The 25,764-nt window shown below is 42.8% G+C and overlaps 1 protein-coding gene across 2 annotated transcripts in view; it reads right to left on the bottom strand.

Annotated features, from left to right (window-relative positions):
• Positions 1-522: 522 nt before the first annotated feature.
• RPS6KA2 (ribosomal protein S6 kinase, 90kDa, polypeptide 2) overlaps positions 523-25,764 on the bottom strand; it is a 305,814-nt gene continuing 280,572 nt past the window's right edge. For both annotated transcript variants that reach the window (XM_010579888.1, XM_010579887.1), the window contains 7 exons: positions 13,195-13,284; positions 11,516-11,674; positions 10,169-10,330; positions 5,787-5,863; positions 2,637-2,754; positions 1,333-1,470; positions 523-933 (listed from right to left, as the gene is read on the bottom strand). In XM_010579888.1, coding sequence (XP_010578190.1) covers positions 808-933; positions 1,333-1,470; positions 2,637-2,754; positions 5,787-5,863; positions 10,169-10,330; positions 11,516-11,674; positions 13,195-13,284 — 870 coding nt within the window. In that variant the 3' untranslated portion in view covers positions 523-807. The remainder of the gene's footprint in view (positions 934-1,332; positions 1,471-2,636; positions 2,755-5,786; positions 5,864-10,168; positions 10,331-11,515; positions 11,675-13,194; positions 13,285-25,764) is intronic.

Raw genomic sequence — 25,764 nt, 5'->3', positions numbered from 1 at the left:
ACCAGACACCTTTTTCTCCCCTGATCCACAGGCTCCTACTCACACTGTTTTACGAGAACGCTTTCCCACAGTCTCGTAAGACCCAATAATTTCCTCAGAGGACCGAGTTTCTCAGAGGTTTTCTGCTCTCGGAGACCTCCGAGTAAGTCAGGGCTGGTGGCACACACTGCTTGAGCGGTGCTGGCGTCATTCCAGAGAGGGCAGGGGCAAAGTGCAAAAGATCTCTTGAAATCAGAAGGTATTTCCACCACTGACAGCTCACTCCCCTTCATGTTGTACAGCACTTGTTTCAAGTAAGGTACTATTCATGTGTCTCTGCAGCCTTCACTCTTCCTGGGGTGAGTGGAGATCAGTAGATGTCTACTGGTGACCGGCCAAGTCACTCCCTCGTGATGCACGCTGCAACAGCTGAAAACATTCAAACTCGACTTCATTCTTCATAGCAAAAAGTGCTTTTCTTGAGAAACAAAATGAAAACAGTGTTCCCATGGAACATCTTAAGGACTCAGAAATAGTAATTCCTAGGGTGGGAAGGATGGAGCACACCTACTTTATTTGGCTTTATCTCAGTAAGGAAACAGAGCTACTGGCAAAATTGGCACATCTTTATGAAGTTGTTAAACTCGGGACCCTGGCTGGAATGTAAAAGAAATGACAGAGCAAAGGAGAACTTTGCCTTACGCTGGGCTTCTGCTAGTTCTGGCGATTTCATGTGCAAGTTGTCCAAAAAAGTTCTGCTAGCCAAGTAAAGGTGAATTTCTCAAATAATAAATGGTGATTTTTCAAAGAGGCCTTTTGGGGGTACTGCTACAACCTGGTAGAGGTAAGTCTTTTCATGCCCCGCCGCTGAGCCAGATTGGAGGACAATACAGGCTCCAGCCTTGGTGCCTGAGGTGCTCGGTTTAAAGCAAAGTAAGTGGCTGCCATTGCACCCTGTAAAATAGAGAAAGAGAAAATGCTGGGCTGAAATTCAGTTCTTTGATGTGTTTCCCCTCCCTTCCCCTATTCAGTCCCCTGAAAAATGGACATGCGTGGATGGTCTCCATGAAATGATAAAAACATTTAGGCTGGCAAAACACTGGGGTGTCTCTGACTCAAAAAGCGGTGGGTAGCAGTATGTGCACAGAATGCCACCAGGTCATTACAAGGCAGCTTGAAGTTAAAAATATCAAGCAGGTGGCAGGTCAAAACTCTTTACTGTTAACACAGTGCCATATTAAATTTGGCCTCTGCGGCAAATAATCTTCCCAATTCCTCTGTCACTTTCCAGAATATTTACAGAAATGACAGCTCATTCTGCAAGGAAGGAAGAGGCAGGGGTGTAGGACGTACCTTCACCAGGTGAACGTCCTGTCTGCTGAGCTGGTTTTGAGACAGGTACTCCCTGTTCACTATCCATGGATGCCTTAGGACTTGGACTGCTGTGAGGCGCTGATGAGGGTCTACGTGAAGCATCTTAGACACAATGTCCTGGGTTTAAAAGGAATAAAACAGTAAAAGGGAAAAAGTAGTTAATAGCAGTGCAGGTTTTACTAAGATCTTCCCGGTGGCAGTGTCATCACCAGCATGTCCAATGGAGAGAGGGATGCACTTCAGATATGCTTTGTATTTTTTAAGTGTAAAGTCTCATCTTTAAAATTTTCAAGTGTAATGTTCAACTCTCAGCTGATAATCCCGTCAAAAGATAACGTGGAGGGAATTCAGCTTATTGAGTGAGTGTTAGTTACCGGTGACGTCGCAGGGGTGGTAAACTCCACCGAGAGAGGCTGCCATCGGGAGGCATCTCCTCACTGACTCCAAAACATGCTTGCAAAAGAAGCTTAGAATAGAAATCTAACATTCAGGCGGCTAAAATTCAATAAGATCAGTGCTACCACATCTGAACATTTTAATTTCAAAACTGGACATCTGATGAAAAATACATTGTGAGGCTCATAGGTGTTGGTAGCAAGACTAATATGTTACTAGGATTGCTCGCAGTTTTGTGGTGGGATATATGAATGTTCTTCCATTGGATACTACCAGTTGCTAAACCTGAAATCTCTTGCAGGAATCTCTAAATCCTGTCAAAGTTTTTGATTAATGTCAGGCAACTGGAAGCTTGCCACCTTTCCTGCCCACCTACCTGTCTCATAGACTAGTACACAGCTTCGTGCCCAGAAGTCTCAGCACCAGATGTATTTTATCTCCTGGGTTTTCCATGCTTTGTGATAGATGGGCAGCCAAAACTGTGAACTGTACAGGACTTAAAAATGCTAGGTTGTAACCTGTCTGCTCCTCTGTAACTTTGAGGAGCAAAAAGGTGATTCACGTAGGGACCATACATTTGTGGCACTGACAACCCTACACTTCTTTTAAAAGTTCAGTTGCACCAAAAAAGAGTTCTGTGCTATTTCAATCTCCAGAGCATTCACAACTGATGGCGTTATATTATGCTCTAGTTTAAGGAAACAAACTACCAAAATTCCTGACACAGTATTTCATGCAGAGTGGTATAAGCATAAAGAAGCAAGCTTTTATTTCATGAGGCACTGAGAAATAACCTTTCTGACTATCTCTCTCTTAAGTTTGTTACACCTGCAGACTGCTAGCCCCTTTCAGAGAACAAGAACAAAATCTGAGAAGTGTTCACTGACCTTTGCAGTATCAGATACTGAATCCCAGTTTCCTCCTGTAAGTGCGTATTTGCCACTGCCAATCCTGGCCAGAATCTCCTCTGGGGTGTCATCTGGTCCATTTGCAAAAGGAGTGAACCTGTTTAAAAAAAGAGAAAAAAGTACAGTGTAATTTGCAAGTATATGATTTCTAGGATCTAGTGCTAACTGCCACCGATTACAACAGGAATTTGGTTCCAGAATGGACCACAGACATCACTGCTTCATTTTCACTCAAACGATACAGTCCGGTGGTTCCTCATATTAAGTTGTTCTGCAGAGGAAAAGACTGATTCCTTAATTGTTTTTTTTAAATTTTTGTTCTGTTCTCATTTTTTAGGAATGAAATATTCTTTTAAAAAAATAGACAGGTTTTTACCTCTTTAATTGTTTTACCTCTGCTTCATTGCCAACAGAAGTACCTTGATAATGCCAAGAAAGGATAAAAATAATAAAGGAGAAAAATTAGGATCTGAAACAGAAAAATGGAGAAGAAAAAAGAACCCTTTATAATCTATTTTGCAATGCTTTGTTAACCATAACGTGCAAGTCTGTTGGGCAAAACAAATGATCTGCAATAGGTTACTTCCTGATCTAGCCAGTCAGAAACGACTAGTAACATGCACCCAGCTTTACAAAATTAGCGTCACATGCAGAAGGCACACTTTTTGTCTTCATAAAGTGACAAGTGATAAGATTTTTGTGACTGACTAAAATCTATCAGGCCAAGTTTTACTCTGCAATCTTGAACAGCTGTGTAGATTTAGAAGAAGTGGGTATTATTTTGGTTTTCCTTCCATCTGTCTTTTCTCTTCTGAAAACTTGCCAGAGTAGTTTTTAGATCGTTAAACAGTTAGTTTGGCCGCAGCTTGCTATCCCACCTGGTTTCTAGTAGCAAATTCAATTCCTCATGCTGTATTTTCTAATTTTCAAAAACATCTCAGGCTTCACAGAAGTTCAGCCCAAGGAGATACATAATATTATTCCAATCTATAACTGTCAGAAGAGATGCACTAAGTGTTAAGGACTGGCTAAAACTCTGAGGTCGGTCACTACCTGCAATAACAGGATCCCAGGCTTGTGCTCTCATCCTGGCTGTCTGAGCCCTCTCTGCTCATAGTGATGACGGGAGGAGAATAAAATCCTGGATGCAAATAATAGTCAGTTCCTACTAACTCTCCTCTGGTGAGGAAGAACAAGACCATCCTTAACTGTAGTTGTGGTACCTAAAAAGTCAGCACTTCTCAACTGTTCGCATTACTCTTATTTTCTAAGTGCAGAAAAAAGTGAGATACAGGTTAATAGCACCTGTCGGCAAATTTAATATCCACCAAGTTGTGCAATTTGTATTTCAGATTCAAATATATTTGGTTTGGTGGGTTTTTTTCACATTTAAAAAGGAAGCATTTTTAATATAATCAGCTAAACAAATGCGACTATGGATAATGTGTTGATTTTATTTTCCTGATTCTGGTTGTGCATCACTGCAAATCTATGGCATTAGCCAAATGGAAACAGGTTTTCTGAGATCCCAGCAGACTGGGGGACTGCCCCAGCAAGTCAAAATATATTTCAGCTAATGATGAACACATTTGTACTCAGGAACAAAATGGGACAGGAACTCCTGGCAACTTTTCTACAATCCATGAGGCAAGAGACATGAATAACAGAAAGGTAGGGTCCAACTCTTTGTTTTCTGTATAAATCTAGGGATGAATCCAAGCTTCTTGCCACAGCTGAATGGTCATGAAGCAGCTTAAAGACCTGTGAGACGTCATTGAAAAGTTTCAAGCTGCATTTAGGTACGATAAATATGCACATACCATACCCTGAGAAATGAAATTCAGGGGCCTGATAACTCCAGGTTGGGTTTGCAAACTGTGCTTCCCATTCAACCCAGTACATCTTATTCCTATCCTTCACTGCTTAGTTCAATCCGTCTCATTGTCTGGGTCTTCTTGTGTCAATATTTAACTTTAGCCAATACATTGCTAAGTATATTTTTGCCAAGTTCTTGCTGCCTGTTGCTGTTCTTGCTGGTCTGTTCATTTACTTTCTGTCCTTTCTGAAGCATGTTTTTCAAATAGTATCTGAAAATTATGCTTGGATTTTGGGTTGGTTTTTTTAGCCTTTAAAGGTGCTCAGTTACCTTGATAACAACAACAGTAGAAGAAGAATGAAGCGGAAGGGAATACATGTATTAATAGAAACAAATTAACATCCTCTTGTGGATAAGGTGAACATGGTATGGCCCTTCACACTCCTATGCTTCTCTCCTAGTCTAAAACTTTCATACTGCTGTCCTGGTTTCAGCTGGGATAGAGTTAACTGTCTTCCTAGTAGCTGGTGCAGTGCTATGTTTTGAGTTCAGTATGCGAAGAATGTTGATAACACACTGATGTTTTCAGTTGTTGCTCAGTAGTGTTTAGACTATAGTCAAGGATTTTTCAGCTTCTCATGCCCAGCCAGGGCACCTGACCCAAACTGGCCAACAGTGTATTCCATACCATGGGACATCCCATCTAGTTTAGGAACTGGGAAGTGGGGGGGGGCAGGGATTCGCCGCTCGGGGGCTGGCTGGGTGTCGGTCGGCGGGTGGTGAGCAATTGCCCTGCGCATCATTTGTACATTCCAATCCTTTTATTACCACTGTTGCCATTTTATTAGTGTTATCATTATCATTATTAGTTTCTTCTTTTCTGTTCTATTAAATCGTTCTTATCTCAACCCAGGAGTTTTACTTCTTCTCCTGATTTTCTCCCCCATCCCACTGGATGGGGGGGCAGTGAGTGAGCGGCTGCGTGGTGCTGAGTTGCTGGCTGGGGTTAAACCACGACAACTGCTTAAGTGGTGAGTGAGCCTTTTAGGAGTCTAGGTCTCAGCGCATGCTTATGGGCCAGGCTGTTAAAAACCTAAACAACTTGTAAAGTATCAAAGATATTTATGTGTTCTGGAAAAACTTATTTTAATTCCAGGTCTTGGCATCTTTTTCTTGCCTCATACAACTGAGCATGTTTCTCAGAGGAGGCCAGACAGTTTGCTGTCTCTCTCTGTGACTCCTTTCTGGCTTAATCAGTGCTAAAGTGCTAAGACCACTGGAGACGGCTGCTCTAGGAAAACCTCTTCACTCACCCTGCCAACATGGTATACAGCAGGATCCCCAAGCTCCAGATGTCACAGGCTGCATCGTAACCTTGGCGTTTAAGGACCTATGTGAAGGAAAGAGAGAGACGAAAATAGGTTAATCTGCATTCCTGAATTTTTAGCTCCTGATCTTCAGAAAGCACCAATTAGTGGTTGTATCTGCGGACATTTCCAGGGTTTAACCGCCTGTCTGGCTTGAACAGGTGGCTGCCTCAGGATCAAAACGTTCAGCAGTGGTGTGGAGCAAGGTGAAGCCCAGGCTGGAATGAGCTGGTTAGTGTTCAAGCCCAGCACATCTGTCACCTCCACAGAGACAGAGATAAATGCAGTTTGTTGGAGGCTCTGGGAGCCTCTCTGACCATCTAACACACAGCAAAGCAGAATGACATTTCAGTGTTTTAAAATGTTTCTTAAAAAAAAGCTCGTCAATACTTTGAAACGTATCCTCTTAACATAAAGGTTACCAAGAACAGCGTGGATGCAACAAGCGCAGGGCTGAGTGACAGTGATAAGCAGGGCTGAGCTCAGATTGGATTTGATACAATAAATGGATGCACACTAATGCATACCTAATGTCAGACTAGTAAAGATGCATGACAACAGCAAAGAAAGCTAAAAGGCTTATTCTTATCTTACTTCTGTATTAAGAAAAGTGGACACATTTAGACTGGACTTAAGAGATAACAGGCTAAAACTTGATCCCTTTTTCCTACGGGGAAAACAAGACCCGTGGTACTCAGCAGAGAACTGACTAGTAGGTTCAATATTGGTACAGGATGGCGAGTTATAGCAGTAAGGGTAAAATCTAGATTTCATTTATGCTAGCGTATACTAGAAGAAATGCCTATTTGAGTCAGTGCAGGTCCAAGCGAAAGTGAAGTCACCAACTGAGGCAGCGTTGCTGAGTTTAGGGGAAGAACTTTGTTTCTGCTTGGCTCAGAAAAGCTCATGGACCACCCCCAGATCTTCCACTTGCTCGTAAAAGCAAACTACCCTTCTGTTTACTCAGTTCTCATACACAAGGAGAGTTTTGTCCCCTTCTGATGGATCAGTAGATACATTAATTTTTTGCAAAGCACATGAAAAAGGAATGTACAAATTCAGCAAGTCTTTCTCTGACCTGCAGCCTTATTACCCAGGAGTGATTTCACCTCTCTGAAGTCCATCACAGAAAAGACCAAGAACTGCTAGGGAAAAGCAGTTTCAGAAAATGTTGCCTCGACAGATTTTACAAATGATGAGTGGTAAAGCAGCCATCTGCCAGGTATGCTGCTGAGCGAACATTTGCTACCTGGAAAAAAAAAAATGGAGAAAAAGCCGCATTTCCTCCTGTTGACAAAGCTGGTAAAATCCTGCTTCTGCCTCTCTCTGCTGTGCATCATATATATGGTCTCGGTTTTATTTGTTTCTATAACTTTAGGTCCTGCATTCATTCCCCCTCTATTAATGTTAGTTTTTATGGGAAAAACTTCTTTGCTCTTTGACAAACTCAGTTGCTTCTTGCTTCACTTGTGAGACCGAATACCCAACATTTATCTTTTGGTGTGGCCATTCTCATTGCTTCTTGAACAGTTACGTTTTCATTGCCTCCAATAACCAAGGACAACCGAGTCCAAGGCAAATGGCAGAAAAAAGGGGCAGTGATGATATTGAGTGGAGCAGGGTATTAAGCAAGCGGTTACACAACCCTAAAGAGATGAGCAGGTGTTGCTGTGTGCTGTCATTCAGTTTGCAAGAATGCTGCTAGATAACAGGGACGTTCACTCTGTGCCAGTGTCTAGGGAAAGCTTTGCTGGCAGTTACTTTTTATCGACAGCAACTTCACCCCACGGATAACAACAGGATCTAGTGAGAGTTATCAGCTGGTGTCGCTGCTATTTGAAAATGTCTCCAGTAGGTCTGTGCAACTGTGGTTAAAGCAAGAACACTGAGCTGGCAGGAGCAAGTGTGGGAAACCTTGGCCAAAACGATTAGTGTTTGATCTAGGGGGCAGATATTATCAAAAAGGAACAGGCATGTGTCTTAGAAATAGATCAGTCGGGGAAAGAGCTTTGCAAAACAGGCAGTGGTGTCCTGCTCTAATCGATGCTGAAGAATTTACCACCTGTGAAGGGGCGTTTAGGTCACCTCAGGAAGTTGGTGGGATCTGAAATACAGGCAAGAGCTGGTTCTTGGTGCCACACGTGGCAGGGCGTTGTGGTGACAAGGAACAAACTTCCCCTGGGTTCACCCAATTCTGATAATGGCTCGGATATTTATCCAACCCCCTTTTATTTCTATATGCTTTGTTTTATTGGATTAACAATACTACGAACACAGGCTTTTCTCAGTTGTGACACAAGCAGAGATGCGTATGGGTATGAAAGCTAATAAACAACGCCAAACGAGTAGTTCTTCACGGATTTTGGAGGAAAACTGCAGAATAAAATATTCTTACTTTATCCAAAAGGACCCTACTGCATCAGTAGGGAAACAGCAGGCTGCCTTTTCCCTCCTGACCCAGGCTAGCTCTTCACTCCCTGCACACAGCATGGCTTGCACTAGGTGGCAGCCACCGTCTTTCTCCCAGATAGCCTTCATCTTTGCTCATGTTCTCATCTAACCCCCAAATTAAATGTTTCCAAAATAAAGGGAGATCCAAGTGGGCAAACATGTCCTCCTTCCTCTGCCACTGTTCTCTTGTGGCATCAGCTCGGCTGACTTTCTGCCGCCTTGTTTAGTTTCGTGGGTGTATGGCAGACGTCGCAGCGGGGCTCAGGCGGGGAACGTGAAAGTCAAGTCCCGGCTGCAGGGCAGCATTATATCACAGGTAAAATGTAAAAGCACTTAAGGCTTTATGTAATCCCTCTGCCAGTTCTGGTAATGTTTCAATTAATCTCCAACATTTCCTGCATTAGCAGTCCCTGTCTTACTCATCACAAACATCTGGGAGTGTGATTTCTGCTTTCAGTTCAAATCAGAAGAGTCTGATCTAAAACTGCATTGGGCCGGCACCGTTTGTGATTACAGACACTATACACAATAGCCCATCATGAAAAACAGCTATATCTATGTTAAGCACATTGTACCTTGGAGAAAACCTGAGTGCTTTAAATCTTCCAAACATGATTATTTTTGGTTCAGAAATTGAACTGCTGTGGTGCCACAGAACTTTTTTTACGTATTTTGATAAATTTTAAACAGCTCATTCCAGTTTCTAAAATGAAAACCCAACCAAACAGCAATAAAACAACAAACCAATCTGTCTTGGCAATGGCAGATTTTTTACCAAAAAAAATCTGCTTTGAATTTATGCTGCCCCGGCAATGGTCTCAATTTAGCAAATGTTCCTTCTGATGCTGTAAGGCTGTGATTCCTGTAACTTTTGGTCACGAAAGGACCTTGTACGGAAAGATCATCCCATTTTTCTCTTCCCAGTTACATACCACGCAGATGAACATTGGATGGAGAAGAGTTATGAGGAAGAAAAGATTGCTGAATGATACCAACAGGGAGACAGTGGTATTTGACAGTAGAGGACAGATGAAGTATTGAAGAGCAATAGTTTTGTATTTTTCTTACAAGGACCATAACAAGCAGAGGAAGACATACATTTGAAGTTGTGTATTGCAAATACTAAAATTGCTGATAAGCATCACTCCAAGAAATGGACAATTACCCAGGAAATTAACCTCTTGCTCCTTCATTGGAAGGAATGTCCCAAGGGTCAAGTAAACTCAAAGCATTCAAACAGCTGTGGGACCCAAGCCCACTCCTGTGGGGCAGCGTGAAAGGAACAGCACTCGCCAGTGATGCAGAGCCACCTCTCCCCATGCTTGGGGCAAGCTGTTTGGTCTTCCTCCATTTCCCCATCTGTAAAAACAGGAAAGCAGCCCTTTCCTACATTCCCCCATAACAGGGGGGATTGGTACTAGGAAAGCCAAGAGGAGAGACGTTTCTTTAGCTCAATGAAGTCAACAATAAAGCTCCCACTGACTTTGGCGTGGTAAGGATTTCATGCATGGATTTTTCTTTTGACTCTTACTCCTGACAACAAGATTTCCCTCTTAAGCCTTATCCCGTTCTGATGCAGTGCACTAGAGGGGAAGCAGCTGAGCAGAAGCAGCTAGAGAAAAAAGGCTATTTATCCTAGTAATGAGCCGAAGCATTGTGCACGTCAGTCCAAGACAGACACCGGCTTCTGTCAGAAGAAACAACTGCCCTGACAAGATCAGGAATAGGAAAATTATGGTAATAAAGGCTGTGCAAGTGCCGGTAGCCTGGTTTCTGCCTTGCTCCTCTTGTAAAGGCAGGGAGGAAAAGGGAGAGAGGGAGGAAGGACTGCTTCCTAGGACAGGCTCGTTACTCACGGCTTTGAAAAGTGATCCTACCTCAGGGGCCACAAAGTTGGCCGTGTAGCAGGGAGTCATGAGCAGCCCGTTCTCCGCTCTCAGTTGCTTGGCAAACCCAAAGTCACAGATCCTGATGGAATCTGGGTTTCCTGACTCATCCATGTAGAGGATATTACTTGGCTTGAGATCTCGGTGCACCACCTTAACAAGAAAGCAGTGAGTAACAAGTGAGGAGAGGAGGTCAGGGAGCATCCTGGCTTGGCTGCCATATCTGGTCTGCTGGTTGAGGTAGGTCAAGAGCTCATGCTGAAAATATTTAAGTTTTGGAGAAAAGTTGCTTAAAAGCCTTGGGCAAATGAAGGGAAAAAAAAGGTTAAAGTCTGTTAAAATCAGAAAGAACATGTTCGACAGCCTCTGCTGGTGTATTAAGATGGAGGCTGCTGCTCTAAGGGGGGACACCTTTTCTGAGGGCAGTCAGAGGGGGTTGCTGTACAAACACGTCAGTGTCAGAGTCTCCTGCGACCTGATGGCCCTAAATATTCAGCTGAAAGGCGAAGAAGAAATCCCATCGTAGGAGGAAAGTGTGTAAGGGGCTTCTTGCGACTGTCAATGTGAGTGGCTCACACCTGAAGGGAGGGATTTTTTTTTTCCTCCTTTCAAAATGTATCACAAAAATCCTTTCTGTAGGGACGCAACTTCAAGTGGCTGCATGTTTTACCAGACATGCTGCATTTCAGTAGTGGGAAAACAGCCTTTATTTGTTATAGCAAGACTGACAAACTATCATGAACACATAAAAGCCCAACCAAAAAATGCACTTGTTTTAACGATGAAACAGAAAAAAGCAGCAAATATTTGACTAGTCATCCAAACTGCTTGTCCCTGAAAAGTAGAAAAGGGAAAAAATTTCAAACTGCCATATATAGAGAGCTTAGATTTTAAAAGCCAGCTCTTTAACAGCATGTCAGAAGCCTTTCCCATCAGCTGCTCAAACTGCCACTTCATTTGGAAAGCTGAGCATTTGATTTTCTACCTATCTGCTGATTCAGCGACCCTATTTGAAATTCTGCTAAAAGATCAGGTACTGCAATGATGACTGTGATAAAAAGTAAACAAGTAATATCTCAACAAGGTACATGAACTTGAAAATCAGCGTAGTTTGGGAATGAAAATACGACTTCAGCATACTGCAGTTCAGTTGGGAAATGGCTAAAAACCCTATTATGCTCTTTCAAAAACCAAATGTAATTATAAATATGGAGAAAGACTTTTTTTGGGGAAAAAAAAGTATTTACATTTCAGAGAAGCAAAATCACAGCTATTTGCTTTTTCTAAAAGTCAAATTTTAAGAATGTTGATGCGAATAGCCAAAAAAGCAATGCTTACGCCCTGAGAGTGCAGGTAGTCCACAGTCCTGGTGATGGTGCACAGCACAGCACTGGCCTCCCGCTCTGAGAAACACTTCTGCCGAAGAATGCGGTCCAGGAGCTCGCCTCCCCGCATCAGCTCCATCACAAGGTACACATATTTCCCATCATCATAGACCTGGAAGTGTAATAGAATAAATATATGGTTTGGACCCATTAACCTGGTAAAGGTTGGTCCTTTAATCACAGTGTTGGCTTGCTTGTGCGAGATGTTGCGAGAAGAAAATATCAGCTAATGTGTGGGAAACGTGCTTATTACGCTTAACAACAGAAAAGGCAACTTTATAAAATGACCTAATCATCACTTTTTTCTTGGGTCTGTAGCAACTTGCTGATTTGTCCACACAGAAACACAGCTTTCCTAATCTGCTATCATGTCAGCAGAGCAGACCAAGCTGCTAAAAGCAGCAGCACCACTTTGCACAGCCTGAAATGTCTGCTGGCTCTCACCCAAGCCTCCTTCTCAGTAGTGCTCTCTCTTTCCACTTCTACAGGGTAACATTTGCCATTTCAAATATCAATATTTCCCTTTGACTCATGATCAGCTAAATGAACTGTATTATACTATTGGCCAAGACCCGCTTCCAATGATATTATATAGTTTAGATTTGCAATTCCGGTGAATGCATTGTTGACAACAGCCGCAAGATGTATCTACCTTCAACATCAATTGCAAGGGGTAAAAGGCATTTTTTGTCTAAATCGGAAGACAGCCGTTTTCATGTCATAATCCTTTATCTGGACTGCAATAATAGGTGGTGTTGTAGTCATCAATGCTAGATGTTTTTGGAAAGGAATATAAGACCTTTTTTGCACAGATTTTAAGATACTCTTTAACAGTTGGGAATTAGGTGAGACTTTCCTGAGGGGTTGTGATTAGAAATTTTTTATATACTTCTCTAAGGTCTGAACCATAACGTACTGGCCACCGACACCAGCAGAACTTTGTTCTGTAAACTCTGAATCTGACAAGGTGTGGGTGAGACCGCAGGCAGCGCAAGTAAAACATCTCCGACTAAAGGTCATTACTGCATGTAAGCATAGCAAAGGCTATTCTTCATATGAAATGCTGAAGAAAGATACCTTCATGGCTTCTCAGGCTGCTTGAGGAGAAGGTAAATATTAGAACACTACCGGGGGAAACCCGAGTGACTTGGTGAGCTCTCCTCTTCCCAACACAGCAGATACCACAGGCTGCATGGGAATGGCTGCTGCTGCTGAAAGAGCATCCCCTGCCCAGCAGCACCACTGTGTGTGTGTGCTCAGCAACTTGCTCCAAAACACCCAACTAGGGAGATCTCACTGCTGAAAAGTGCTGCAAAACCAAACACATTTTGTTGTTCGCCAGCACTGTGCCCCTTCGGTTTTACTGACAGTTGGTTAGATGCTAACTGGAGAATGTACAACCTGACCAGTCTTTCCAACTGCTATCCAGTAATTTGTTAAATCATGTTTTTCTCGTTGATTTTTTCCAACTGCTATCCAGTAATTTGTTAAATCATGTTTTTCTCGTTGATTTCAGTGGGTCTGGTTTTAGCTCTGACCTTCAGCTGAAGAATTTTCCAGACATGGACTGGCAGGTGAGCCTGACCATGAGGTGAAAATCATTTAATGCTGAAGTGCTCAAAGACTACTCACATCTTTAAGAGTGATGATGTTTGGATGCTGTCCATATCGCAAGAGGATCTCAATTTCTTCAGAGGGGTCTCTCTTGCTCTTATCAATTATCTGGAATAAATGAAGCACAGTGTAGTAAGATATCAGCTAGTAGCACTAAGCACAAAACAAGCAATTTCTACGCCTTAAACAAATTAGCATTTTAAATTCTTCTATTAATCATTGTTCTAGGAGAGGACAGCTCAAACCCTGTGCAAATGAGAGCCATGCTGGCTATATGCCAAAGCCAGATAGAGCAATAATTAGTTGAGATTCTGAAGGCATAGGCCCTCTTTTTGATGCCTATGGTTTGCCCGTAAATAATGGCAGTTACAATAAATGACGTTTAGAAATCAAACAACCTGGAGAGTTTTAAAATAATAGTAGTTTTAAAATGACCTCTTTGACATAAAAAATGGATACGTTCATAATATTGGCATATGCTTGTCTATCTGCTGATAAATTAATAGAAATTACTTATCAGGTGGGTTTGTCAGAAATCAAAATGTATAGACATTTACTGTCGGGAGATATGAGTTGAAGCTGTTGGTAATTGCTTGACTCTTGGGCCATGCTGTTGTAATGAACAAGAGAGTGGCCAGAGACTGCATTTGGCCATGTAACCAAACTCTGCCCATTCCTAAGCTAGAAAGAAATCTGCTCTATATATCACTTTTCTGTATTCACCGTCTTTTGCCTTATGAGAGAGTATAGTGAGACATGAAACCTTTTTAGTTCTATAGCAGCAGCTCAGAAAAACATGACACCTGCTGCTTAGAGAGCATCACTGCAGGGAAAGCCTGCTGGGATGGCACCGGCTTCTCATTGATGCTCCTAGTACCTGTATTTGGGATGTCAATCAAAGAGCTTCGATCATTTGCCCAGTTGAGAGCACTGATTAATACTTCTCACTTTGCAGATTTAAATGATAAATATGAAACAAAAAATAGCTATAAAATAATCCAGGGGAGATCTCTGTATTTTGGAATCTCAAATGCAACTGCACAGGGAATGGCAAAAGACTCATTCTACTAGAGACTCATTAGGAGTACAGGTTTTTTGGCACAATTTCTTATTGCTAGAAAACAGTAGCAGTACTTTTGAGTAACAGGTTTACCAAATAGGAATGGATTTTTTTTTCAGAAAAATCAGAATTCCATTACTGGCTTGGATTTCAAGGCTTCCAACCTGAAATGTGGTTAGTTCTCTCTAAGAACTAGGCACGGAGCACAGATTTAAAACAATAGTGCTTGCAGGGAAACAACTTTTAAAAAATCTCTTTTGTTAATGAGAATAAATGCCTGGTTGCTTTTGCATGCATTTTTAATGGCTTAATTATGGCAATACACATTTAAGTATTTGTCTAGAATTTTATGCATCAGTTATAATAGTACATACTTGAATAAATATCAGAGGTTTCATAGTCATCATGACTGGCATGCATTTACAGTGATAATGATGGTCAGTAGTTGTCCATGGTTGAAGTATGCATTTGAAGCTGTATCAGTGATTCGATTCTGAATTAATAGCAGTGTGACACGTGAAAGTGCAAGAGGGAGTCGATGCAGGTAAATGGCTATTGTCCACATTTGAGTAAATGAAGGAAAAAAACCTCAAAAACAGGTGAATGGAAAAAATTCTACTAGCAATTCCTTCTTCGAAAAATGTTGTTCTCCCAGTTTAGTTGAGACATTCTCAAAAAGCCAATGAAACCCTGCCTGAATGACTCCTCATAAATACAACCACAGTGACTGAATGTGTCCCACTCAAGCAATAACTCTAACATATAAAAAGATCCTCAGGGCCACTTCCTTGGCTAAACTAATATCGCTCTTGTCAAGTTAATGGAGTTACACACATGTGCACCTGTTAGGCTCTGCCTGCCTCGTACAAACCAGCAGAATTCACTGCGGGAAGTACTGCTACCACTCTGCGAAGTACTACTATCACTATCGTACTGCAGCAAGTAATATATTCCAGCTTCCTTTTCTGTTCTATTTTCCTGTGAAAGGAAATATCCAGAGCTGTGGAAAATTTTAAGCAACTATTAATAATGCAGGACTATAAATGTATATATATGGCCTAAAAAAAATCCAAACCAAAAATAGTCTCAGCTATTGACACGAAACTCAAAATAACATAACCTGAAGCAGTCTGCTACTGATTTAGTAGCAACAACAGTAGATGATATATAATGCTTCTAATTCACAACATGCTACATAAGTCTAAATCTCAAGACAGTCCTACTAAATATGCATGCTTTTTGCTTTAATATGTCCACAAGCTGCAATACAGTGATTAAATGGACAAGCTGCCAAAAACCACCCAACAAATCGTTGTCAGAGCTGTGAAGGGACCTGCCCAATTCCTCTCAGTCCCTGGGAAGTCCAGCTGGACAGACCAGAATGATTTTTTTCCTCCACAGCAAGAGACTGTCACCGTGACTGTGCCCTTCTTCAGCATGCCTGTGACTTACACTTGGCCCACGACTGATGAAGCAGCAAACGAGGTGGCTGCTACAGCTTGGACAGAAATCTCTCTTCAGTTCAGACCGGCTGCAGGGTGCAGAGCTGCTTTATTCACATGCTGCAACGGCCACAGCAGCTCCTTAAATATGCCCCATAGCTCCGTCGTGATACCGGATTCTTCTCGTCTTCCTCTTCAGAAAGTTTCGGTGTGTTGTTAAACCCATGCCAGACTTTCCAGAGAGGGAAGCTGCCAGATCAGGGTGGTTCGGCCAGCGGGTGCTGCCTCCTTTTTTACACCCAGAGGCATCTGCATCACGACATGAGGTGCTGCATCGCCAGAACACCTGCAAATCTTGGCCCAGCTTAGTTCCGAAATGAGCCGTGGTAAAATGCAGGCCCAGCGCTCCTTATCGAACACAGGGACTAAGGAAGACGCGTCACGGGCTTCCAGTGATATTCATCAGTAGTTCTGAGATTCTCAGAAAGTATCAGATTAAATGCATTAAATTATTTAAGTGGAAAGGCAGGTGTTAAATAAGTGCTTTTTGTGCAGCTGTACTTTCTGATTTTTCAGTGCGAGTGTTGCTGTGCGTAACGTCGAGGAAAAGCACGCTCCGAGCACCTTGGGCAGGCACAGCAGGAGAGGGGCAGGACGGAGGCAGCCCCAGCACGGCCCCCTCCCCACGCTCTCCCCACGCGCGCCCGCCGGGCACGTGGCTTCTGCCATACTCGCGCAGTAACCGCTCTCTTCTCCAGACGGCAACACCCAGGCGGCTGGGCAGAGAGTCCAAAATCACCGCGAACACCTCGTCCACAATCCTACGTGCTTATCTACACACGCCTCCCCCTTCCTGGAGTGGGTCGATGCCAAGGTACATGGAGCAGCCTCGACCGTAATTTGAAAAGCGTTCGCCAAGTCAGACTTGGCGATTCCCAGGGAAGGTGAGGGAGGTGTTATAAAGTCTAACCGCAGCTGTACTCTGCCTCCTGGAAGCACCGGTGCCGCCCGGGGCTCTCCCAGGGCACAGACACGGAGATTCCTTCCAGTGGGCTTTGATCGGCACTGAACCACTACCAGAGCAGACACCCACACCAGGCACTTGGCTTTCCATTTCTGTGCTACTGCTTCTTCCTCCTGCTCCTGCTTTGGAGTTCAATTCTCTCTAATTTTTAAAGATCAGCTCTATTGTCAGCCCACCTCTGTGTATGGAGAGGTTTTAGCTTTGTCCACTGAATTCAACCAATGCAGATCGTGCAGACCAGACAACAGCGTATCTGGCACTTCACACCCAACCAACGTAGCAGTTAGGTGTGGTCTGCAAATTAATTTTAATACAATTTCTCTCAGAGCTGTGCTTTCAGGCTGCCCAGAGAGACCCCACAAGGATAGTCCATTGTTGGCTACCCTGCTCCAATGAGGACCAAAGGCTCTGGATTGTTTCTGACCTGTATACTGGAAGCTGCAATGCTAGAAAGAAAAAAAGCATTTAATGTTACAGATTTGGATACAGGAACTGCCATACTCTCATCAGAATTCCTACATGAGACCACACATGGCCACACCATGTGACACACTGTCTGCCCTTGTTCAGAATTAATATTATTATTAATCAGTTAATTTTTTTGCTATCTAATAGCTTTCAAGCTCTACTGTTGGATGCTGGCAAGCTAAATATGTCTGTCTGAATTTCAGATAAGCAATGACACTCTTAAACCCTGATTAAAAGCTGAGCAAAACTACGTAACTTCCAATTATTTCTTGTGGTAACAAAGAGCATTTGCCACCCTGGTCACTCTGTTTCCTCTGAGACACTGTGTTTTATAAGACAGACTCTTCTCTATTCGCCTCTGTGACAGCCCGTGAACCTCCTGCAGCTCTTCCTGTGCAAGGAATGATGCCTTGTCTTTAGGAAATTCATTCTAATTTGAACTCAACTAAAATGTATACAAACCCACTCTCTGTTAGAGTTAGGGGAAGATTTTCTCTGCTACTAGTCCTGAGGTTTTGAGTAATACGTAATGATGCCACTTTTCTACTTCTCTCTGCAGATGTGTGTTGAAGAACACCAACTCAGAAAGCCATCATAATGTATGAATAAGTTAACTGAAAATGTAACAAGAGCTCTGTTGTACTTTGGCAGAGAAGAGCTATGAAGCACAGGGGTCTTCTATTGTCCTTCAGAAAAATAAGAAACTGAGCCATACAACAAATAGACTTTTCTCTATGCATTGGACACCGAGGGATTGCTTAGAAACTCATCTGTATTAAACAGTGGGTGAAACAATCCAGAGTAAGATGGGCTCAGCACATGCAATAGTGTCCTTTGTTCTATTAGGGGACTTGTTTGTTCTTTGACTATCTCATCCTTTGTGTATTGCACTGACTAGCTGAAAGAAAAGGTGCATTTTCTTCAGCGGAATTCAGGGTAAGAACCTCATGGTATTTTAAAATTAGTTGAGATCCCTCAAAGGACAATACTGAACTCTTTCTCTGTCAAGGAAGAAAGGATCAGGAGAGAATATTTTCAGAATCCTAATTAACATGTCTGGCCAGTTTTTACAAGTCTTTTGCGTCAAAAAAAATCACCCGATTCTCCCTTACTAATGGGTTTTCAATGTCTTCAGCCTTTCCAGAGTGGGCTGATGAGTATAAAAGAGAGTATCCATACAGTTCTGTGCGGGTTTAGCCTTGCTGAAACCGGTACAGCAACTATACAGCCAGTATATATTTATATTTGCTCATTGCAGTTTTGTGAAGGTATTTGCGTGCCTCCAACTGCGTAGATAAATTTCTTCTTCTGGATCTTGTTATGCCATTAGCAGATGTTACAGTCCTCAGCTGTTTGATACCACCCACCAGCTGGGACTTACAGCCTTCACAGCCCTGCCAAAGAAATGCTATGTGTGAGCACTCCCTAATCTGCTTTGGGCAGAATTAGCCCTGTTAATACAAATTGCCTTTTCAAACAGCTGAAATTAACCCGGGTGACCTTGCGCCAGGAGGACGGCTGCGTTTCTCACTTGGAGTTTCTCCATCACTACAGTTGTGAGATTGGAAAAAGGCAAGAGGTAGGAGGTGACAATTTAACTGCCTCTGCTGTCTGGAAAATGAACAGCCTAAAAGAAAGGGTGAGAGAAAAGCAACCAGGTGAGAAAGAAGACAGAAAAGAAACATGAGCTGCACTGATGGGAAGAGCAGTGACGCAGGCCTGAGGAGAAAGGATGGGGCTCTGGCCAGGCTAAGCTGGAGCTAGCAGCGAGGAAACTGCTGTCTGTTGTTGGGTCTTTCTCTGCTGGGGAGAAAGGACTTTGTGCATCTTTAATGAACAAACGAGACTGCATTAAAACATTTGCTTGGCTCAGACTTGCTTTTTCCCCTTAAGTGGAACAGGATGCAAAAGCTCTGCCTAGTCATGTCTGCTGCTTTATTTTCTATTACATACGTCGGAGTTTTTTCTGAAAGCTTGTTTGGAGTGTAAGCATGGGTTAATCACATTTGAGAAGAGATCTATATAGCACGGTGTGATGCGATACTCCCTGTAGAAATCCTTTCCTTTCCTGGGAGAGGAGGGATGAACAAAGGGAGAATTAATTTTGTGTCCCTTTGCACATTATGTCTACACCATATCTATGATATATTTGAAAATTCAGGGCACCATTGGTGGAACTAACTATAGGTGGGATTCATATCCCTTCTGAAGAAAGGAGGTGCAACAATACATGCAGATATTTTAACCTGACAGTTTCATCTACAATATTAACTCCAATGAAAGTGTCACAGAGATAGAATTCTGCAGTTCTGTGCTGCTGGAAAATGTACAGGTTTCCATTCCAGTAATATTTCCTTCTAAAAATAAGCCCTATTCATGCCAAGCATCTGTTTTAATTTGGTTCCTTTTTTGATGTCAAACTACTCAAGCTGGATGAAAATCACTGCAGAAAGGCTAACATTATTTAAAAGGACATGGTATAATTTTACATTTAAAATGTCTCCAAGGAGAACTATTCCAAGCCGAATAGTTTCTGAGGGACTATTTGCTCTGCTATTAGTTTTGATTAGCTCCAGAGATTCATTCCCCCCATCCATGCTTAAATCTTTCAGAAAAATAGTGAAATGAGTATTAAAAGAAACAGCCCTAATTAGCAATACTTTTGTGAAATAAGCACCGGCCATCAGATCAAGCTGTGTGGGTGAGACATTAAAGTTTCTGCACACAGAGCATGCCCACTCGCTGCCAGTGTTTGCCGACTTAGCACTCCTAAGCTGTCAACTGCAACTGTAGTACTTATTAATTAGCATTTATACAGTAGCACGCATTTTCTAAGCAACGCAGAAACATTAACAACTTCTGTTCCAATAGCACCTGTGAAACAGAAAACCTCATTTTAGAGAGAAGTCTGCAGTTTTGGAGGCAGAATGGCTTGGTGGGAAAGGCTTTGCACTGTGTTTTAGTGTGCTCTGATGAGCCCTGGCACATATCCTTGGATCAGACTGATGAGTTTTCAGTCCGTAAAATGACTGCAGTGCTACTCCCACCTTCTTTTACAAAAAGGTTCAGGGATGGAAACCAGTATATCATATTCAGACCTTATAAAAAGGAAAAATTATTAAAGCAATATTGAAGACAAATACAAGAAACACAGTTTAAATGGCCTCAAAAGAGAAACAGAGCCACAAAGGACCAAATTCTGTCCAAAATACTTGGGTATTTGGCAAGCAAGCTAGAGAAGAGAAACATGGTATTACTAAGCTGTAAGGAAATTGTTGCCCAATCCTAGATCTCAGAAAAGATCTAGTTAGCAGTGAGAAATACCATCATCTCACATTCTTCAGAGGCTCAGTCACGCCACGAAGAGAGGCACCGTGAGCTTTGTGTGACCAAATGGGAAGGAGGCTGCAGGAATCCCTACACCAGAGAGGATGTACAACCACTGCACATCTACAATCTGCTTGGAAGCTGAGTTTAAGAGGTGGTCTGCACACATTTCTGTATTTCCATCTGCCTCCTGTGTTTATTTTGTTAAGACTGAAGCAACGCCTTGACCCCATTTACCCCAAAAGTCACCAGCCAGCAATAGCTGTTACTGCTACAAACAGGCTTGCTGCTTGTAGAATTGCTCAAGGCACTCCTGGCTCTCTGCCCTGCCGTCTTCTCCCAAGTCCTTCAAGCAGAGCCCAGCACTCTGTACTGGCCCATCCTTTCAGAAGCCGTAGCTGCAGGGTCATGCCTATTTGAGCAGTGCCTCCTTGGAGAACTGACTGGTTTCTAGGGGAAGAGTATCTGGCAGAAATCTGAACGCACTCACATCAGAACAATAGAAAAGTGAGACTCATTGAAGTTTTGCAGCTATTTGACTAAACTCAAATCTTAAAAAATGATGACGGCATATAAAATATGCTACGTTGCCTCCTGCTGTGGTTAGTGATATTGTACAGAGCGGCCCTGGTCCAGTGTGGAAGTCAGGCCCTTTGATGAAGTTGTTCAAAATGGGAAAACCAAGAAAGCCTTCAAAAATACTCTCACAGATCAGACATAAGATCCTCATAGACGACTTTCTCCACCACTCCTTTGCTACTTCATCCATTTTACTGTAAATAATTTTCTCTTTCCATCATATCTAGAGGACTCCAGTCCATGCTGCTTGTAATCACTCTTACTGTATCCACCATGGACCCCAGTTGTAATCTAGGGCTCTTCATGCTGGTTTCTTTGCATAGTGCTCTGGAAAACAGCCCTTCCTATGGAAACCCAAAGCAGCACAGAGATTTGTGCCTAAATCTGCTCTGAAGCCTGTATCTCCTACATGGCACCCTATAGCCTACTGAATCTGGTGCCACACTACCAGCTTAAGTATCCTTCAGACAGTGAAAAACAGCTTTTACTGAAGTGTCCGGACAACAGGATTTCCTGAATCCCAGCTTTATAAACCAAATTTCATGGGACAACATGGTACGCGTTCTTTGTAGTTTATCAAGGTAAGCAGGGGTCTTACACCTCTGACCTTGCATTGTGTAGGGCCACATTTCCACTCATATATGACAGATCCAACTTCTTTGCTTGTGTGTGGGAGGACATCTCGGTCATCTCCTTGAAGAGTCTGTTTTACTGACTGCTCTCACCATCAGACTTTTTTTTCTGAAACTCCCTTTTTTAGCTTCAAGACGCTCTGTCTTGTCTTGCTGTCTTTAGCAGCCAAATGGTTGTCATCCATCATTTATATCACCTTAGAGATATTTATAGATTTTGAGCACATCCCACTGGACTCGTCTGTCTCACATCATATATATCTGTAGCTCTCTTAATAGAGCTTGCCTTGTAATTCTTGCATATTTTCTGCTATAGATTTTCTCTAATTTGTTTATATTCTATCTTAAACCATGGACACCAAAACAGCACATGGTCCCACAGTGTTTAGTAGTCCTACCCAGGTAGAATCATAGAATCACAGAATCATTTAGGTTGGAAAAGACCTTCAAGATCATTGAGTCCAACCATCACCATGCCCACTAAACCATGTCCTGAAGTGCCTTGTCTATGTGCTTTTTGAATCCCTCCAGGGATGGTGACTCAACCACTTCCCTGGGCAGCCTGTTCCAATGCCTGACAACCCTCTCAGTAAAGAAATGTTTCCTAATATCCAATCTAAATCTCCCTTGCCGCAACTTGAGGCCATTTCCTCTCATCCTATCTCCACCAGCTGACAGAAGAGACCAGCACCCACCTCACTACAACCCCCCTTCAGGTAGTTGTAGAGAGTGATAAGGTCTCCCCTCAGCCTCCTCTTCTCCAGACTAAACAGTCCCAGCTCCCTCAGCCGCTCCTCATAAGACTTGTGCTCCAGACCCTTCACTAACTTGGTTGCCCTTCTCTGGACACGCTCCAGCACCTCAATGTCTTTCCTGTAGTGAGGGGCCCAAAACTGAACACAGGACTCGAGGTGCGGCCTCACCAGTGCCGAGTACAGGGGGACAACCACCTCCCTGCTCCTGCTGGCCACACCAGTTCTGACACAGGCCAGGATGCCGTTGGCCTTCCTGGCCACCTGGGCACACTGCTGGCTCATATCCAGCCGGCTGTCAACCAGCACCCCCAGGTCTTTCTCTGCCGGGCAGCTTTCCAGCCACTCTTCCCCAAGCCTGTAGCGCTGCACGAGGTTGTTGTGACCCAAGAGCAGGACCCGGCACTTGGCCTTGTTGAACCTCATACAGTTGGCCTCAGCCCATCGATCCAGCCTGTCCAGATCCCTCTGTAGAGCCTTCCTACCCTCAAGGTACCACAGGCAAAACTCACTTACTTATATGCAAGCATGTTACTGAGACAGAAATCTATAGAATTGTTTTTCAATTTTATTAATAGAAGTTTAACTGCACTAGCAACACATTTATGCATTGTCTGATACTGGTATTCAAATCATTGTATTTCCATCCTACAAATTAGTTGAGTATACTGAACAGCTTCATTCCATGCCATTCAGGGAACGAAAGCAAACAGGAATGAAAATTTTTGGGGGAGACTGCAGTCAGAGATATTTTCTCAATAAAATATTGGAAAGTGTCTTTCAGAATCATCAATGTGATCTCACAGAGGCAAGAGATATGCTCTTCATAGATAATTCGATAAGCCATCTTGGGGAAGAGCAAGGACAGTTAGAGGCTTATGCAAGCACAGTTATCACTTCCATTTCCCTTCAGATGGGTAACAGGCTTTTTAATGAGGTCTTTTTACACCACATTATATTCTTCCTGATGCCATTTCCGCCCCCTCTCACCCCGAGCGTGAGGTGTGATAGAACCGTACTCTCATCCATACAAACCTCACTGCGACAGCCACCCAGCAGAGTCAAGAGGCGTTTGCATGACTAGAGATGGAACGAGAGCTGAGACAGGACCTCAGCATCTGACCCACCCTCTCCCTGTTACTGCTCTGCTCCAGCCGCCGGTAACTTCTGCTAAATTTCAAAGCTAAATTTAAAGGGGATGCATTTACCAGTGGCTCTGACCTGGAGATCTTTGCACATACCCTGGGGCCTGACCCCTGCACCATGTTCTGGGGCAGGCAGAGGGAGGGAAGGTCGGGTGAGCTGTGGATGGGTACCTGCTGGTGTTGACAAGCTGGTAGGCTCAGGGCCAAGAAATCTGAGGTTATCCAGTAAACTTTCCATTGAGTTGCCTATTAAAATACGGACATATTTATCCATGTGTCACCAGACACTAGGTACCTCTCAGACAGACAAAAATAGACACAAACCCTCCCTTGAAAATTTCACTTTAGAGGAAAGTCACTTTAGTGACTTTCCCTGGTTCAGGAGAAACAAATCTCGGCAAATGTCTCTAGAGCTACAGACACCTTAACTATCAAGGAGATTTGATGACCTTTGGACTGATTTTTTTTCTTCTTTTTTTTTTTCCCCTCTTCCTGTTTCAGTAAATAAAGCTACATGTGTTTGGGATTCCTATTTTCTATAAAAGAATTGAAAAAGAGCGCACCACGCTGCAGTCAATCTTAGAAGACTGCCTTTTTTTTTGTGTTATTCACGCTTTCTGCATTCAGCACTAAACTCCTGACATAAACATAATATAGATTATGCAGAAAATGTTGTAGAGCCAACTAAATACCACTGTGTAACCTCCTGCCTTCAGATTAGCGTGATATTGTATCTACTTACACCAACCACCTAAACCCAAGCAAACCAAGACTGAGAACATCAATGGAAGAGGAAAATGAAGTTTAAAGAAATTATGAAACAACTGTGGAATTCATACAGCTTTTGGTGACTATGTCACTGTTATTAGCAAATAAATAGAGGTATGTAGCAAGTCTGATTACACAGGCCTGCTAAAAACAGCTCTCACAAGTTACTGACTTCTATTTACTGATAGCATGTTGACATCACTTCTCCGCTGGTATTGCATTTTTATAGCTAATTAAAAGGCACCTTCTCCCCAGTCTGCATGTACCAAAATATGCCAAGATAGATGCACTTTCAGTGCTTTGTAATTACCATAATTATATATGAACTGTAGGATTTACTAGGACTCTAGCATAAACTAACCTGTATCCCAGAGGCAGACATAGACCGCAAAATTTGGCTTTGCTCACAGCTGTAGAACATTTGGAGCCAAATAGTTGGTTAGTGCATTACAGAGATAGGAAAAAGTCATGCAATTCACTTGTGTTTCCTGATCCAAATTCCACTGTAATATTGGCACCTGCAAAATTGGACTTGTCATTCAGGACTATCTCTACTGTATGTTTTTCCCCTTCAAGGGAGGGAGAAATGTATACCCTGTCCTTTTACCCAGTGGTTCGCCTTGGCTCTAACAGCATGGAAGGACTAAAAATCCATAAGATGTAACCAGTTAGATACTCTTTTGACCTGGAGAAGAAAACAGTTGGCATCAAGCTGCTGAAGGTGGCACCTATCCCACCCTCCTCTGCAATGTTTGGGGCAGTTACTGTACTGGGGGTAGAATAGGCCACGGCAGCAGCAGTTTCTACTTGGCTATTATCCACCAGTAATCTCTCCTGAGGGTAAGGAGTCAATCTAAATAGAGAAATCTTTAGAAAAAGTAGGATGTAATCAGGTCCTTTGCAAAATTACTGAATCTGGCATCAGTAAGAAGCACATCTGAAATCCAGCTTGAAAGCCTCACTACAAGTTGGGGTCCAAGCTTGAAACCAGCGCAATGGTTTTAAGTAAAGAAAAACTTTTGGAATACTCTAATTGTATTGAATCTCTGGCAGGCTTTGAAAAATCTGATTCACCAAGAACTCTGAACTGTAGCATTTTGTTTGTTTTCCAAACAAGAGCTCTTAATCTGTTTAGGCTTCCATTGCAGACTTTCTTCCATCCACAGAAATCCTGCCCATCTGCTCTAGCATCATTCTTTTACTTAATTGACTTATTTTCTCTAGATACTGATGTGACTGAAATAGTTTCATCTGATTTGCCTTTGCTTCTGACCTCACTGTTACATTTAGACCCTCGTGAAGCTTGTAACTGTGATCGATGATGCCAGTTCCCTTTGCTACTAAAAATTATTATGCCTGCTGTAGTCAGGATGATCAATATTCTAGCAGAA

Source organism: Haliaeetus leucocephalus, unplaced genomic scaffold, assembly GCF_000737465.1.
Source record: "Haliaeetus leucocephalus isolate CR32 unplaced genomic scaffold, Haliaeetus_leucocephalus-4.0 Scaffold687, whole genome shotgun sequence".
Lineage (NCBI taxonomy): Eukaryota > Metazoa > Chordata > Aves > Accipitriformes > Accipitridae > Haliaeetus > Haliaeetus leucocephalus.
Note: the sequence above shows the minus strand (reverse complement) of the source record. Positions and strands in the feature narration are given on the sequence as shown.